This window comes from Budorcas taxicolor, chromosome 17, assembly GCF_023091745.1.
Source record: "Budorcas taxicolor isolate Tak-1 chromosome 17, Takin1.1, whole genome shotgun sequence".
NCBI lineage: Eukaryota > Metazoa > Chordata > Mammalia > Artiodactyla > Bovidae > Budorcas > Budorcas taxicolor.
In genome coordinates, this window is record NC_068926.1 from 52,999,806 (window position 1) to 53,017,583 (window position 17,778).

General features: G+C 36.3%; 1 protein-coding gene across 2 annotated transcripts; it reads left to right on the forward strand.

The window, feature by feature from the left end:
- Positions 1-1,585: 1,585 nt before the first annotated feature.
- RSRC2 (arginine and serine rich coiled-coil 2) lies at positions 1,586-17,446 on the forward strand. 2 transcript variants are annotated; one of them, XM_052654716.1, is made up of 10 exons: positions 1,586-1,691; positions 5,604-5,760; positions 6,844-6,887; positions 9,309-9,499; positions 9,970-10,173; positions 11,187-11,309; positions 13,667-13,746; positions 15,065-15,297; positions 15,647-15,736; positions 16,787-17,446. In XM_052654716.1, exons 1-10 carry the CDS (start codon positions 1,686-1,688, stop codon positions 16,964-16,966), a joined length of 1,308 nt encoding a protein of 435 aa, XP_052510676.1. In that variant the 5' UTR covers positions 1,586-1,685; the 3' UTR covers positions 16,967-17,446. The 2 variants fall into 2 exon arrangements, with proteins under 2 accessions (XP_052510676.1, XP_052510677.1); XM_052654717.1 differs by having other exon boundaries at positions 15,068-15,297.
- Positions 17,447-17,778: the final 332 nt, after the last annotated feature.

A 17,778-nucleotide genomic window follows, 5' to 3' on the forward strand; every position in this document is an offset into this window, starting at 1 on the left:
ACTTTTAAGTGCAGCTAATCCACTACTGTATTGGTGGAAGAAGGTAACATTTGAGCTAGTATTTAAGGTTACAGGAGCTTCTTAAATATTGGAAGAGCTCTTACTAGGAGTGTAAGCAAGGGCACGAAAACAAGGCAGATTAGAATAGACAATAATTTTAGTGGCTGTGTTTGGGCGGGAATTGGGAGGAGATTAAGACAGGCTGAAGTAAACACTTCTATGAGTTTCAGAGTCCCACCATCTGTAAGAACAGAGAAATATTATCAGCCTCCCAGGTATGTCACACTCATTTGACAAACGTTTACTGAATGTCTACTATGTGTCAGGCACTGTTTTGGGAGCTGGGAATACATCTGTGAAGAAGACAGAAAAGGTCTTTGTCATTATGAAATTCAAATCCCATAGGAAAGACAGACAAAAAATAAATGGGGTATTGAGTAGGCAAGACAGTTTGAATGTATTACTCATTTAATCTGCACAACAATCCATTTTACAGCTGAGAAGCATGAATCAGGGACTAAATAAAGGGCCATGGACACCTAAAATGAGTTAACGATGTCACTAGACAAGATTCAAATTCATGCCAGTTATTAACTGTTATACTGCTTCCCTATTAAAAAAAAAAATAAGTAAACGCACAACTACAAACAATGCTCAGGTGAATGGGGGGTGGCGTGTAAAAAAATCTGGGCGGGGAAAGAGATGACAACTGAGCTGAGATCCGAATAACAAGACAAGGCAACTATGCAAGGCTCAGGGGACACAAAGATGCAGGCCGAATATCAAAGATGCAGAGGGTGGAATGAGTTTGGAGCTGCTGAAGGGCCATATGAAGAATGGGATATTGCGGGGGCTAAATCAACAGGTGGAACCAATGAATCCCTGATTACAAGATTGGCTTTCATCTTCAGTGCTAGGGTGGAAATACTAAGTAGGCCTGTGATGTGATTAAGGTTGAGATTATACTGGGTGCTGAGTGAACACATAAACGAATTAAACGAAATGAAAGTTTCAAATAGGCCTCCTTGCTTAAGTGCTTTAAGTTAGACACGGGCCAGCAAGAAACAACTCCAACCCATCTCCCGCAGGCGTCCTAAGAGGAAAACACCCCAAACGGAGCTGAGGTTTCTATTTCGACCTAAAACCACCCCACCCCCCAGCTCCTATAGTAGCGTGGCTCCCGCTCCTCACCTGCAATTGAAGAAATTAAAGAACACTCAAATTTACCTCGCCCGCATCCACGTTCCCACAACCGCTCCTAAAGTCTTTAGGGTCTTTGCCACAGGTTTAAATTGGCGGGAGAAAACCAAGCCCAACCCCTTCTACGGCGACCAGGGGAGGCCAAGATTGCTCTAGAAGAGAAACAGGAAGTCGCCCCACCCTAAATTCCACCAGTTCTGAAATCCATGCAGAGCCTTCTGTGGTACGTCCTTGGCCCCGCCCTCTCCCCGCCTAACCCTCTCCTTCAAAAGAACAACCAATCACCGTCTAACCTCGTTGCTACAGAAACTCTTATCCCCACCCCTTTTCCTCCCAGCAAGCTGTGCAGTGCGCCGTGCCTTTTCCCCTTTGTGCCATCCGGGTCTCTTGCGCGAGCGATTCAGTCTGTGGCGAAGCGTCGAAGCGGCCAGTACTGTGAAAAGTGGCAAGTGGAGGCGCCGCCGTTGCGGCCAAGACTCTGGACTATGGCGGTGGGTGCCAAATTTGAGTTTAAAATCATGGATAGTTTACTGTTACTCTCCAAAGAAGGGATGAGCGGCTTCCAGGGCTGTTGTCCGCGCTTATGTGTGGACAAAATGGCGCCTTGGCCTTCTTCTGCGCCCGCCATCATGGCTGGCTGCTGTAGGGAGGGGGAAATAAGGCGCTGTTGTTGGGGGTGGGGAGCAGCAGGGAGTGTCTTTTTTTTTTTTTCCAGAACTTTCCTGCCTCTTTCCCAGTATTTTGTTCTTTTGGCTCACAGGACTGACTGCAGTTTAGCTTACTCACTAGTTAGTGGGTTTATTGAATTTCGTTAAGGCTTGGGCATTTATGTTCGCAGTGGGAGAGGGCTGGGGAAAAGAGAAAAGGGATCAGGGGTCGTCTCTGAAAAGTATTGGGTCAGAAAGGCGGTGCCTGTAAGGGACAGAAGGCGAAAACAGAGCAGTCTAGGAGCGATCATTTTGCCTACGCTCAATGAGACAATTCTAATCGCAAAATTTCAATTAGTGTTGCGTCTGCGTAAACCTTCGTTTATTCCTTAGTAAGCATCTAGGGAACGAGTTTCTGGAAGGGAGTAGAAATTCGATTTAATTAGGAGAAGACTTTGAAACTACGAATTCGGACTGATGATGCTCCGTTTTGAAGTCTTTGAGAAACAAGCCCTATCATTGCCGTTGTTATTTTAAATTTGAGTCCTTCATTGGCCCGTTTAATTTTAAATGAAAATTAGAATTTTTCAATTACCTCTTGTGTAAAATAAGCCTACTTTGGATATGATACCCAATCCAGATGGATCGCATTATTGTGGGAATATTTCGTTTTACTTTACCCGGTTAAAAGAAAATTGCAAACATTTTGCATCCTTTTCCACTGATTAAAAAGTTGTTTTCTCGCTTTTGAAAATAAATAGGATCATTACATATATAGAAAAACTGGTAGTTTACTCAGCCTAATCATTGGAGTACTCTATCTGGCATTAGAAATCGTTAATCTGCCCCTCCCTGTCACCCCTTTCCTAATCGATTTGATTTAGAACTGGGTTTTTTTGGTAACTGATTTAGAACCAGTTTCAAACAGTTGGCATGCTATTTGGTATTTGTGCAAATAATCGATTTAGTGTTTTCTTTTGTTTAAATAGTGACTTGGAAGAATATTGTTTTACCTGAGCTCAGATACTTAAAAAACATTTGTTTCTTCTGTGCCTTGTTTGATAGAAAGACACCATCCCCTGGAGATGTAGCCTAGTATTGAGTCCAATGTACTTCTCTGCACTGCGAACACATTGGTTTATTGTGTCTTGAGCATCATTTTAAGAAACCATGATGTTTTTCTAATAGAGCAAATGCTAGAGTGAAGGGCATTTTTACAGTTAGTATTTAAGATTTACATACAGGTACTTACTAAATTGAGATCTTAACTACTGCAAAATATCCTAAAGGACATAAAAACTTAGAGTGGTCTAAGTGGCCACTCATCTGTTTAGTGATACGTTGGTTTTTGTTGGCGTCTTGTAGTATATATTTTACAGATGAAAATGGCTGTTTGATGTGTTATTACCCCGTATTACAAAGTGCCTTCCTTTAGGTCAAGGACATTTGGCTTCCCTATTGCCGTTCTTCCTTAATGTTAAGCATGTAGTTAAATAAACCATTGACTGAAAACTTAAGATCTGGGCTAGATGCTGGCATTTCCATGGAGAGATTTTTAACTAGTCATGATGTTTGTAGAAGTGAATGAGATGTGCCAGTGGTTTCAGGTATGCTGTTTCAGTTGGACAGAAAAGTGGCATGCACTGAGAGAAGAGATAACAGTGCTTGAAGTTTCTGCTGTTGCTTTACTTTATATTCAGTGTAACTTGACCAACACATCACACATCATAAATCTGTTAGAAACAATCCTTAAGAATAGTGAGGAGGACAAGAATAAAAGAAAATAATCAGTGTTAGTGTGAAAATCAGAATCCTCTTTTGTTGTGTGATAAGAGTATCATATATTAATAGTAGACAGCAGATAGAGTAACTTATGTGGTGAGTCAGCTCATATTGCTGAATCCCATCTGTGGAATGAAAGTTGAGTCTGATTCCAAGAGATGAGAGCCTTTCTGCACAAAAGTTTTCTGACTCCAGATACGACCCACACATAAAGAAGCAAGTATGCTCGAATGAGCCTCCCCAGTAGTTATGTGCTTCCACTTGTTTTTTGGTAATATTGTTAGATGCTTAACACATAATGTCTTTCATCCTAACCCAGTCTATAAATCCCTCCCTTTAAATTTATTAGTTTATTCCTGAAGTGTCCAGCATTGAGTGAGTTGGGTGCATTTTTGACCCTCAGAAAAAAGTCAGTGAAATAATGCAGCCTCTCAAACTTCACTTGATAAATTACGGTCCATTTAGTTTACTTGGCGTTTGTTTTCTGGACTAATTTTCCTAAGAGAAGAAGTTCATTATCATGTGATTATTCCTTCTGCTGAAAATGGATAGTAATTTACCATTTATCCAATCCAAATTTGTTTCTGTAAAGAGCAGGTTGGTAAATGTTTCAGGCATTGTGGACCACATACAGCATACTGTCTCTTGTCACACTTCTTGCTTGCTTCTTTTAACAACCCTTTTAAAAATGTAAAAGTCATTTTTAGGGGCCAAAGTTTGCCAATTCATGCCCTAAGTAATTAGCTCCTCAGGCATATTAGCGTATTGACTCTTTCATATTCCCTCTTTGGTCAGATGGGTCACCACCTTCCACATATACTGAAGCTGTTTTCCGTGCCTTTTATCAGAATCTGACTCGAGAACATTAAGGTTCTAGTTTCTCCCATGACTTACTTAAATCAATTTCTTAGAGAAATGCATTTTTTTAATGGAAAACTAATAACTGGAATTAGTTTCTTCATTTATTGGTTGATTTCTGTGCTGAGTACTCTGTCATGATCAAGGCACAGAAAGTTTCCTTTAAAAAAAAGTTCCCTTTTGTAAACTGGGAAACAAAGAGCTGATAGTTAAATGAAGGACCCTACTCTCTCCGGTAAATCAGGTCTCTCAGAGTGAGTGTACACTTGACTGTTCCTTTCCATTTTTAAGGTTTATATTGTGTAACTTATAAAATGCTTTAAAGCAGAAACAATTTTTCCATATCTGAGGAGAGGCAGACTTAAGATTGGGTTCTCAGATAGGTAAGTTAATTATCTGGGGTTTTTTTCTTGTATAATATTCTAGAAGCATTCTGCTTTTTAAGATATCACAGTCCTCAGACTTTTTAACCTTTCACAGCTCATTTAAAATGCCTTTGTAAGTTATGCCCATGTAGTAACTTGAACTTCCCTCGTGGATCAGATGGTAAAGCGTCTGCCTACAATGCGGGAGACCCGGGGTTCAATCCCTGGGCCGGGAACATCTCCTGGAGAAGGAAATGGCAACCCACTCCAGTATTCTTGCCTGGAAAATCCCGTGGATGGAGGAGCCTGGTGGGCTACAGTCCATGGGGTCACAAAGAGTCGGACACGACTGAGCAACTTCACTTTCACTTTCATGTAGTAAAGGCAACTAAATGAATTCAGAGATCTAAAATGGACTCTCTTCTCTGCTTAAGTATTTATTGGAAACACTTGGACACTTATTTTCCTCTTCCTCGGTGTTTTGAAAGATGTAAAACAATGATTAAAAAAAATCCATCCTGTTGCATACATCTGTTTGGTATTGGGTTAGTCGTTTCAGTTTACTCAGACTTACTTACCAAGTACAAAGCATATTTAGCCAGTTGGAAATCAGCTGTTCTGATTACTTGATTTTCTTTTTTTAATTGTGTAAAACCCAAGGATGAGTGTCTTTCCTCCTCTCTCTTTTAAGAAATTGAAAACATTTTAAAAGCAATTAAGAATTTACAAAGATTTTTCTTTGAACTTGTAGGCTAGTGACACAGAACGAGATGGACTAGCCCCAGAAAAAACATCCCCAGATACAGATAAGAAAAAAGAGCAGTCCGATGTATCTGTTTCTCCTAGAGCCTCAAAACATCATTATTCAAGATCACGATCAAGGTCAAGAGAAAGAAAACGAAAGTCAGGTAAGAATCGCTAGAAATGATATCACTACCAGCATTTTTATAATCCATGTGGACATGTAAAAGATTAGTTTACTGATACAGTTAATATGTGTTCTTCGAATTGAGAAATGAAGTGAAAAGGTGCATTGATAATTTGGTGGAGAATTTTTCAATTATGAGGACTACAAATGTCCTAATACATACAGAAGTTTCATAATTTTTCACACTGTATGATTAAACTTGTGTCACAGTAATATTAGCCCTAGAGGTTTAAATTTTGTCCTTTTAACACAGGCAAAACTATTTTGAAAGATGCAGTCTGGGCAGTGGTGTATTCTGAATTTAACATCTTTGACCCAAGTTATAAGAACATTTCTAACCTTGATTTTCTTTTTAACTTAATGTTAGATTATTTCTGAAAGCAAGAGTTGTGTTTTGAAATGCTCTTTAACTTCTTTTTTTAAAAACTAGACTGATGTGGCATAGAAAGCATGCTGTATTGCTAATGAATCAATACTTAATGAGGTGCTTAAATGAGAAGTAAAATAGAAATGAGTTTAATAAAAGTTTTAAGACCGGGGCCTAGTTATTTATCTTTTGTACCCACAGATAATCATCTACAAAATGGTTTAAGTGTGACTTTTATCTATATATTGGAAACTGTGCAATATCATCACAACTACTTTTTAAAGGAACTTTTCTGAACTGTAACATCCTTTTGACTTCTTTGTAAGTTTGCTGTGTAATAGGAAACAAGATGGACTGGACAGAATGTTTTGTAAAATACTAAGAATCTGTGGCCACCTAAAAGTTTCTGTTCGGTCATGTGTCATAGAACGTGGACTTTTTGTGGAACTTCTTTTGCTTACTTACTTGATTATATTCTGGTTTACTCAGATTGCTTGATTTGTTTCAAATATATGACATAAAATAATCCCACCCCTGCCATAAAAAATAGGCTTTAGAGGCTTTACTTGACTATTAAATATTTAATAAATTCTTTAGTTAGGCAAGTGGACAGAAACGTTCTTTGTGTGAGTTTTGGAATTTATGTTTGAGATGTCTTTATATGTTTATTTATAGTGAATTTTTGTGTGTTTACAGATAATGAAGGAAGAAAACACAGGAGCCGGAGCAGAAGCAAAGAGGTAATTAACACTTTGTAGTGAATAGGCACTTTAAAATACTTGTAAAGTATTTGGTAGAATTGTTTGTGTGAATATATGATATTGTCAAGGTAAGTACCAAAACTTAAAATTTAAAAGGTTTAATTGAGTTATAAAATAAGCATGATTTGGATTCATCATTTTTTTTTTCAAGAAGATAGTTGTTTATTTGAAAAGTTCATTCAGAAACTATTAATATGTTATGTTGTGAAAATATTCACCATAAAAATTTCATATGAAGAATATAATTGGTTTTTTAGGCCTGTTGCACAGAGCTTCCATTAATCTGAAGTCCCGAGTCTCCTTATGCCTTACGACTGCTCAGGATTTTTAAATAGCAATCATTCTTAAGTAGCAGTACTCTCGATATCTATGGGCTACTCTTTCTTTGTGGAAGGTAACAAGAGTCCTTTTCACTAGTAAACTAGTTGCCTAATAGTAATACTGAATTTTGAAATAAAAGCATCAGTGAGGGACAGCTGGAAAGGTGGCAGTGACAGCCAAACTTGAGGATAAGAACAGCAGCTTTGTTGCAGAAGAGATAACTTGCCCACCTGAGAAGACAGGAGCGAACCAACAAAGGAAGAGCAGGAGTAGAAGCCAAAAGGGAGGAGAGTCTCATGGGGGCTGGGCAAGGGACTCCGTAAACAAATGTGGGCAGGGACTTCACCTCTTCCCCTAATGGAAGCTCTGTTACATTTTTAATTTAGGAGAGTTTTTGTGAAAATGACTATTTTGTTTAGCTCACATGATAACATTTCTATAATAAATCATACTCAGCGTGCTAATGCGCGAAGAGACTGAACTGAAGACGCTGCAGACTCAGATAGCAAAATAATAAGCCTACTTCATGATAAGGTAACTATTAGTCATTCAAACTCCTATTTCCCTTAAGTATATCTTAAATCAGTTAAGGGTTTTAAATGGTTTTTTTCTTTTTAAAAATAATAGTAATGTTATGTTTGGAAAACTGGTTTAAAATAAACTAAAACTTTTGCAAGCTTAACCACTTAAAGCTTTTCCACTTTGCCGCCATATGGCAAAATCAAAAAAATAGTGTTTTATAAGTTCATACAGAGAACTGGCATTGAAACTAAACTTTAGCTGTGTCTCCAGGTCTCTTATTTTTCTGCAAAATAATGAATTACATACTATGACCCTTTTCAGATGTATCATCATGCATGTTCCAGAATGTTTGACTGAGTTTTTTGTTTTTAAGAAAAGTTAATCTTGGAAATATGCTAAGGTCTAGTTTGGAACCTATGAGCTAACTGTCCCCTCGTAGTCTGGGCATCAAATATGGGGTCTGGTTTCAACTCTCCTAATAGGTAGCTTTGTGACTTCGGGTCTTAGTCGTATATAAAGTAAGGGGAATTAGAGGATCTGAGTTTCCTTCTAGCTTTAAAATTGTGATTCTGAAATGTCCAGGATTGTAAGCTTTAGCTATAGGATGGATCTAACAAATCCTAGTGTGGGGGAATCTAACATTTAGCGCTTTGTAATTCAGTGAGTGTAGGGTAGAGACTTGATCATACAATTGATTTAGCTCAGTCTCTGAATGCATATGTTGTGAAAGAAAAAGCCTCAGTTTTTATAATTCTTCAGAATATGGGGGAAGTGTGTATTATATAATGGTATAGGGATTAATTGTGTTATACCTAGTTTGATTTCATAAAAATTAAAAGATATGGTTGCCATTTTCTACCCTAGGTACATGAAATGTAATAGAACTCCAAGCCTGTTGGGATATTGCAAGATGAAAAGTGATTGCTTCACAGTGTAGACATTGGGAGAAAAATCAAGAGCCGTCTTTAAGAAAGGATGTGGCAGTATAGCTATATAAAAAGGACACTTAACTCTGCGTAAAGTAATTTGAAATTGCAGAAAATATTAATACTTAGATTAATTTTACTTAACTACCTAATTGGAAATGCATTTTCTGCTGCATTTCTGTGTCCTTATCTTCACTATTGTTAACTTATTATGTACTCTGGATTTAGAAGTTGTTGTGTTTATATATATATATGGTCTATTTCTCTAAAAGGTTTGTTGGAAATTTGAAAAAATTTTGATACATGTGTACTTCCCTTTTAGATAAATGAGGGATTTCTGTTTTTCTGAAATAATGGTTTATATTATTTTAACATTGAAAGTCATTGTTTTAATTGTGATATTGAAAATATTTGGGGGTAAAAACTGCATTTGGGGGTGTATAAGGAAAAAGTAAAATTAGTAGTATATATTTGCAACATTTGGGTGATGTGAAACTAGATCTTTTTTTTAAATTTGCCACACACTCCTAAGGTTACTAATGTTGCATCACAACATTTTTGCTTCTGATACCCATACTAACTCTCTTTGTTGCACTATTTTCCTGAAAGAACCAACTTCTTCTTAAAACAGGCAAGAAGACACGAATCCAAAGATAAGTCGTCTAAGAGACACAAGTCTGAGGAACATAACGACAAAGAACATTCTTCTGATAAAGGAAGAGAGCGGCTAAATTCATCTGAAAATGGTGAGGATAGACACAAACGCAAAGAAAGAAAATCATCAAGAGGCAGAAGTCACTCAAGGTCTAGGTCTCGTGAAAGGTAAGTAGTTTTTCCTAAGTTAATGCCTTCTACAGAACTTCTAAATTACATAAAAGGTTTACATTAACAGAGCAACACAACAAATTTTCTTGGTTAGAAAATTGGGAATTTTTAACTTTTTGATTTATCTGTCTTTTACAGTGGAAAAAAAAATATTGCTGAAAACTATATATAGTTTGCCCATATAACAGTCCTCTTACATTGCTGGTGTAGGATTTGTTTGCTGCTAACTATTAAACTAAATCTTAAATTGGGGTAGGAAACATTGCATTTTTTATATTATCACGTTATTCTCTAGGAAGCATCATCAAATAAGAACAAAGCTCTATTTTTTGTGTAACTCCTTTCATTAAAAAACTTTAGTTATACAACAAAAGAGTATTGGCTGCATATGCTGCAGGTAATTTATAATGTTTATAATTGAACACAGAACTCTTAAATAACTGAAAATTTGTGTGCTTTAATTTCAGGCGTCATCGTAGTAGAAGCAGAGAGCGGAAGAAGTCAAGATCCAGGAGTAGGGATAGGAAGAAGTCAAGATCCAGAAGCAGAGAGAGGAAGAAATCACGATCCAGAAGCAGGGAAAGAAAACGTCGGATCCGATCTCGTTCCCGCTCAAGATCAAGACACAGGCACAGGAGTAGAAGCAGAAGTAGGACAAGGAGTAGAAGTCGGTAGGTACTCATCATCTTGAGTAAACTCAGATAGGAACAGGGTCTGACAGGTCAGGCTTAATGAGGTTAAGTAACTTGCCCAAGAAGTTCAATATCATACTGTTCTTAAATGGTAAAGCTAGGACCTGGTCCCAGATGTATCTGAAAGCCACCTCAGTACATGGGCTCAATCCACCATACTGGTTTATTTTCTCAGATATTCAGAAGATGAGCTTATTAGTTCAAACTTGCCTTGATTGGAAGGAGGCTTTAATTTGTTGAAACTGGAAGTTCAATGGAGATAATTTCATTATAAGTACTCAAAGAATAGGTTTATTCTCTACAAAGCAGTTATTAATAGTGTTCAGTTAGGCCACTCAGTTGTATTTGACTCTGCGACCCCATGGACTAATAGTATAGTATATCTATATTCACAGGTACTGGTATAAAGTTAGTGGGGAAGCTTCTTTGCTAATTTATTGCTCCTTAAGTCAAACACCCTATAAAAGGCTGAAATATGGGTATAAGTGCACTTACACTTATTAATCAGTTAACCTATTGATTCCACTACTAGAAATTTATTCTACATACTGACCTTGTTGTTTAGTGGCTAAGTCGTGTCCCTCTGTTTTGCTGCCTCATGGACTATAGCCTGCCAAGATGTGTCCATGGGATTTTGCAAGCAAGAATACTGGAGTGGGTTGCCATTTCCTTCTCCAGGGGATCTTCCTGACCCAGGGCTCAAACCTGTGTCTCCTACATTGGCAGGCCGATTCTTGACTGCAGAGCTACCAGGGAAGCACATACACTGACCTACACAAGTGTAAAATTACTAACGTACATGTCTCTTAACTTTTGCAACACTGGGCATAATAGCAAGAAATTGGAAACAACGTAAATGTCATCTGAAAAAGGAGTGCTTACAGTGAATTTATGGAAAACTAGTCTTACACAGTTTGAACTATGTAACCATGATTTTGACTCAGTAAAGTATTATTTGGCCATACTGACATGTAAAATATGACTTATTAAAGAGATAGGAAGAAGAGAATTGAAAAACCAAGAAGATTTAGCAGAAGTTTGAGCCGAACTCCTAGTCCACCTCCCTTTAGAGGCAGAAACACAGCAATGGATGCACAAGAAGCTTTAGCTCGGAGGTGTGTATATTTTTGTTTGATGCATTTTTTTCTCCTTTTCATCTTGAAATGGATACTCAATTGTGTAGGGCAAATGAATGCTTTCAGTCAGAGAAGAATTCAAACAACTAAATGTAGCCATGACTACTTGTGGCACCTTTGTGTCACAGAGCTATGTAAGTGGTTTGTTAATTCTGGAAAAGGTACTGTGCAACAGTTGCTCTTTTTCTCTTCCATGATTAATTTATTCATTTTTCTCCATTCTAGACATAAATATTTTCAGTTTGCAATTGGAAACATTTTTAAAAATCCTAAATCTGATCTAAGAACTCTGTTCATTTTGTCTCTAAAACTGCTTTGTCATTACTTTCTTTGTTCCTAAGAAAACAGTCTCTGAAACAATAAGTAGAATTCTGTCAATAATTTTCTTATTTTGAAGGTGGCAAATAATAAACCACTTTATTTGATCTTAAAATTTTTACTGCTAATATCATAGAAAGATCACTGTATTTTTAAAATTTTCTAATGTTTCAAAGATGGTTGACTGTGGAACTACACAACAACAGGGCTATCTAACTAAATCTGCAAAACCATTGACTGAACTATCTGATAGAGGCAAGAAGTAAAGTAAAATACAAGCCCTTGTTTGCAGGTTTTCCCATATTCTGAAAACTAAAATCTTTTGATTTTGATTTTTTTTTCTCTATGAAATTGAGTTTGTATTTTTTTTTTTCATTACAAAAATACAGTTATCTCAATGTAACCTGATGGGCTGCTGCCCTGCGAACCCAGCCTGGCAGAAACTCCAGCTGAACAGCAGCAGCAAAGGTGTGAGCTCACCCCTTCCTCATTCCATTCACCTTCGTGAATGGTGTTGATTTCAAACCTGCAATGGCCATTTAAAATATGCAAACAAAAAGTTGTCAATCACTTTCTTCCTGAAACTAAAATCAACGGAGTTAGGAAATAATTTTCCACAATATCTGAACTGATTTATGAAGAATAGTCCATTAACTTTGATCATGAATTTTTTTGTGTTTTATTTTTTGATTTTATTAAAGTTGAGTCTGTGACTAGCCTCTAAAACTGACTTAGTCTCCTGAGTGATTTTCAGATGACAATACATGAAACGCTCTAATTTCAGAATACCAAATTATTCTTTGGCTACCTTGAAATTTGAAGGGTGGTCGTTTGTTGTTAAACTACAGTATGTAGACCTTTTTTTGTTCCTTTTTTGTTTTTAAATAACAGAATTTTAAAACTGCGTTTGAAATATTTTTAAGTATTTATAAATCTACATTTTAACATTAATTCTAATCAGAAACTTTTGTTTCCAAGGACAAGTTCAAGGCTTTACTACATGCCTTTCTTTTATGTGTGCAAGATTGCTGTATTCCTTTTATGTAAATTTCAGCAATTGTTAAAGGGAATGCCAGTTTTCTACCACTGTATTTTACCCATCGTGCCCACTGCTCCCCTCCCCCAAAAAACTTTTGCCCAATCCTTGCCTCTTTATACCATATTAAAAGGAGGGAGGGGGCAGTGTTTAACTTATGATTGGTAAATCAAGGAGTCTTCAGAGAAGAAAAGGGGTTTCTCTTTCAGGAACTTATTACGAAGATAACATTACTTAAGATTTGTAATATAGCAGCGCACATTTTGTATTCATTAGTGAATTTAGTGTGAACCAGAATTTGTTTTTATTTTGCTTGGGGATGAGTTTGTGTTTCATGTTTCCAATTCCTTTACTAATTTCTTCATCTCCTAAAAATAATTTTCTAATAGTTTTTTCCCTGTTTTATTAGATTATAGGTAGGGTTTGCCTTGCTGTATTAGAAATTTTATTTTTGCCTTTTTAATTTCCATTAATTTAGGGACCAATAATGTCTGTTTAAATATAAATATCAACTGCATGTTTTGATTGGCCTTACCCCAATCAGCCTCACTTAAGAAGCTTTTAGGTAATTCTGTAAATTATTGAACATACCCTAAAATTTACTCAGATATATTTTTTCAGTATTTCAAATTTGCAAGGTTAAATTTTATCCTTTTCCTGTAACCAGCACTGATGAAGACTGAATAATTTTTATCTCTTAACCATTTTAACCATTCTCCGGGAACGGTATATAAAAGCAATTAGAATTGTTGGCTATTCAGTAAATTTAAAAATGTTTAAAACCAGTATTGAAATACCATTGGATTGTGACTGTGATACCATCTTAAGAATGATTGCTTTTTTTCTCACATGCAGATGTCAGTTTGGGGAAAATACTAAATTTATTTAAAATTCTATATAGTGTTTTGTGCCTACACATGTATACATATAGAGATAAATGTTGGCTTTATGTTGTTATTTTTTATTAAATTGTCTTTGACAGGTTGGAAAGGGCAAAGAAATTACAAGAACAGAGAGAAAAGGAAATGGTTGAAAAACAAAAACAACAGGAAATAGCTGCAGGTAACTCTTTCTTCTTTATTATGGATGTATGGCATTTTAAAAATCATTACTGACTTGTAAATGTGTTATTTTTGTTCGGGGTGTGTGTGTGTGTTTAGCTTTTTTTTTTTTTTTTTTTTTTTTTTACCATTTTTGGTTGCTCTGGGTTTTTGTTGCTGTGCACAGGCTTTCTCTAGTTGCGGCGCTCAGACTTCCCATTGTGGTGGCTTCTCTTGTTACAGAGTACATGCCCCAGGTCCACAGTCTTTATTAGGGGCAGCACACAGGCTCACTGGCTGTGGTACACGAGCTTTAGTTGCTTCATGGCATGTGGAATCTCCTTAGACCAGAAATTGAACCCGTTTCCCCTGCATTGGCAGGCAGGTTTCTATACTCTGTAATACCAGGAAGTCCTGAACATGTTATTTTTAGTGTAATTTTCTACCTCAAAACTTTTTTTGTGCTGAATTTCTGATTTGGTCAGTGTAGATAATTTTGACAAGTGAATAGTGCCTACTGTTGTTCATGTAGCATGTTAGCCATCACTGCTTAAGGATTCCAAGTTTTTATTTGTGACACAAATGCACTGCCTGTCGATGTTTTAGAGGTGATCAAAGAGAGCTTGTATAAAATGTAATCTGGAAGGTAAAAGTACCAGACCTGATACTTTATAAGACTTGGGCCAGATATCTGTTAAGTGAGTGTAATAACCTGTTTGGGTTTCCCAGGTGGCTCAGTGATAAGAATCCGCCTGCTAGTGCAGGAAATGTGGGTTTGATCCCTGGATCGAGGAGATCCCCTGGAGAAGGAAATGGCAACCCACTCCAGTCTTCTTGCCTAGAAAACCCCATTAACAGAGGAGCTTGGCAGGCTATAGTCCACGGGGGTGCAAAGGGTCAGACGCAATTTAACAACTAAACAACAACAACCTGTTTAATAGTTTTAAATGTTTCTTATGAGTTTCAAATGAGATATAGTGAAATCATACTGTGACCTATCAAGAATCATACAAATGAAAGTTATTAAAAGTTTAGGTACAGTCACCATAGTTCATTTCCATTGAAATCGTACACCTTTTTCACGTTTACAGAATTCTCTTTATCCTCAGAGAAGAAAATGAAGTTTTAGTTCATACAAAGAGTTATATACAGAAATGTCTATTGATGAATACATTGTTTGCTAGAATATTATTGCTTTATAAGCTTAACACTCAAGTCATTTTTTTATATTTGGTGAAAATATTCTGCCTTTTTGCACCTTAGTAGCTCTTGCATATAAATATATTACTGTAAATTAAGATGCTTGTTTTCATTAAAATCCATACTTGCTTCCTCATCAGCAGCTGCTGCTACTGGAGGTTCTGTTCTCAATGTTGCTGCCCTCTTGGCGTCAGGAACACAAGTAACTCCTCAGATAGCTATGGCAGCTCAGATGGCAGCCTTGCAGGCGAAAGCTTTGGCAGAGACCGGAATAGCTGTACCTAGCTATTACAACCCAGCAGCTGTGAATCCAATGAAATTTGCTGAACAAGAGAAAAAAAGGAAAATGCTATGGCAAGGCAAGAAAGAAGGAGTAAGTTTACTTATTCCCCTGTTTTATTGTTGATTTCTAAGTTAGAAAAATTCATTTGGATTTGGATTGGAATAATTTGGTTTGGGTTTCTCTTTCTTGCTGCTACTATTAATACTGGGGAAAAAATGCAGGATCTAAGTGAGACTTTCAGAGAAAACCAGTATGCCCATACATTTATTAAAGGGAAAGAGTTCCTTAGTTTATATGTCTTATATAAGACAATTACCAACTTCATTGATAGAATGTCATAAATGGTTTTTTTACTTAGGCTGAATTACGGAAAATTTTAGTATCCTAATAAAAGATATTTAAATTTTACATATCCTAAAAGTTTATTGTTTCTTAACAGGACAAATCCCAGTCTGCTGAAATATGGGAGAAATTGAATTTTGGAAACAAGGACCAAAATGTCAAATTTAGGAAATTAATGGGTATTAAGGTGAGTTAGACACTTTGTATTAAAACTCATGTTAATTTATATCTTTAGGGTAACATTGGTTCTCAAATATTATTTTAGTGATATGCCATCTCTGGATACTTTGTAGTGCTTTTTTTTTAACTTTATATTGAAGTATAGTTGATTAGGAATGTTGTGATAGTTTCAGATGAGCATCAAAGGAACTCAGCCATATATACACGTGTATTCATTCTCCCCTTCCCTTTCCATTAGGCTGCCACATAACATTAAGCATAGTTCCCTTTGCTATAGATGTAGTGCATTCTCATTTATATTCTCTAGGTTAATTTTGAGAATAGAAAATAAATGAAAACACACGAGACCAGTAAATTATCACTAGCTGACAATAGAGAGTGTTAAATTTGATTAAATATTTGTTGATAGAGTGTTAAGGTTTAACTGTCATCAGACCTTCTTTATTTTTTTCAAGAAAGATTTTTTTTTAATATTATAATTTTTGGCTGCATCATGTCTTAGTTGTGGCATGCAGGGTCTTTTTCATGGACTTAATTGCCCCATGGCATGTGGTATCTCAGTTTCCTGACAAGGAATGGAACCTGCGTCCACTGTTGGAAGGCAGCTTCCCAATCAGTGGACCAGTAAAGGAGATGTAGAAGGTTGTGGTTTTTTGCTGAATAATGTATAGATATACAAATACAGTATTAGGCTTTGTACAGTAACCTGATAATGTCCACAAATGTTCAAATATTGGTCATTAGTAAGGGAGTTGGTTTTTCATTGAAAAGATGAAACTCAATCCCCATTTTCTACTTACTTTTCTTCCAGACATTCATTCACATAGTTTTTCATGTTTTACATGTTCTTTCTCATTCCCACTGAATGAAGTTGATTTTTGTTAACATCTTCTATCCCAGTACCAAGAATGAACATTGCCTTGAACGACGAATTAAAGCTAAGTGAGATCAAATATATACTGCAAAAATATGATCTACCAGGACTTTTAAGTGAGAGAAGTACTTTCTAGTCTAGGTGAATTCATCTTAATAGTATATTTTTGTATCTGTTGCTTAGAGTGAAGATGAAGCTGGATGTAGCTCTGTTGATGAAGAAAGTTACAAGACACTGAAACAGCAGGAAGAAGTGTTTAGAAATCTAGATGCTCAGTATGAAATGGCAAGATCACAAACCCACACACAGAGAGGAATGGGTTTGGGGTTCACCTCATCGATGCGAGGAATGGACACGGTTTGAAGACCACACTATATTGGGGACTCTTACAGACTGGTTCTGATGCCAGGTCCTTGATCACCGAACAGCTGGCATTCTAGCTTGCATGGGCGTTGCATTGACTTTAATTTATTGAAAAATACGATTTTTTTGTAAATATCAGATCAGTGATACTGGTGTTAGTGTTGTAATCAGGTTAAACCCACTTCCATTAAACTTGACAGGACTATAGAAGGACAATATTTTTTAGTTCATGAATTCTACTTTTCAAATATATAAAAGCTGCAGGTGGGATAAATATCTCATACATGAATTTTTGGTGTCCGCTGTCTTGTGTACCTTTTGTACTTAACCTTGTACAGTTATTTTCATCTCTTGAAACATGAAAGAAATGTTATGTAGATGTTCTTTAGAAGATCTGGCCATTTGGTACATAATCCAGCACAAATAGGCTGGGTGGTCATGATAATAAAATTGGTTTTCTCAAGACTGGTGTTAATTTAAGTTACCTGGAATTCTTATTTGAATTTGTTTTATGGTTTCTATGGCGTTTTGCAATTTCTGTTAGAAGACACTGGCTGGAAATTCCTTTCTTTTTTCTTTTTTTAAGAACAACTATGCTATAGGCAATACCATGGTGAGCAAAAATGTAAAAAGGAAGTTGGGAGCAGTGAAAAAACTTACTAAAATAATACTGTTTTCCTACTATTACAAGGGACAGAATTGGTGTACAGTATTTGTTAAATATTCCATATGTTATTCAGGAAATAGATTAATACATTAAAGGGATGTAAGCACTTTTATTTTAATAAAGTGCCTTATAACAAGTTCTTTGT

Coding starts and splice junctions, on each gene's coding strand:
- RSRC2 (XM_052654716.1), top strand. Junction 10,174..11,186: donor AGGACAAGGAGTAGAAGTCG/GTAGGTACTCAT, acceptor GACTTATTAAAG/AGATAGGAAGAAGAGAATTG. Junction 13,747..15,064: donor ACAACAGGAAATAGCTGCAG/GTAACTCTTTCT, acceptor CTTCCTCATCAG/CAGCTGCTGCTACTGGAGGT.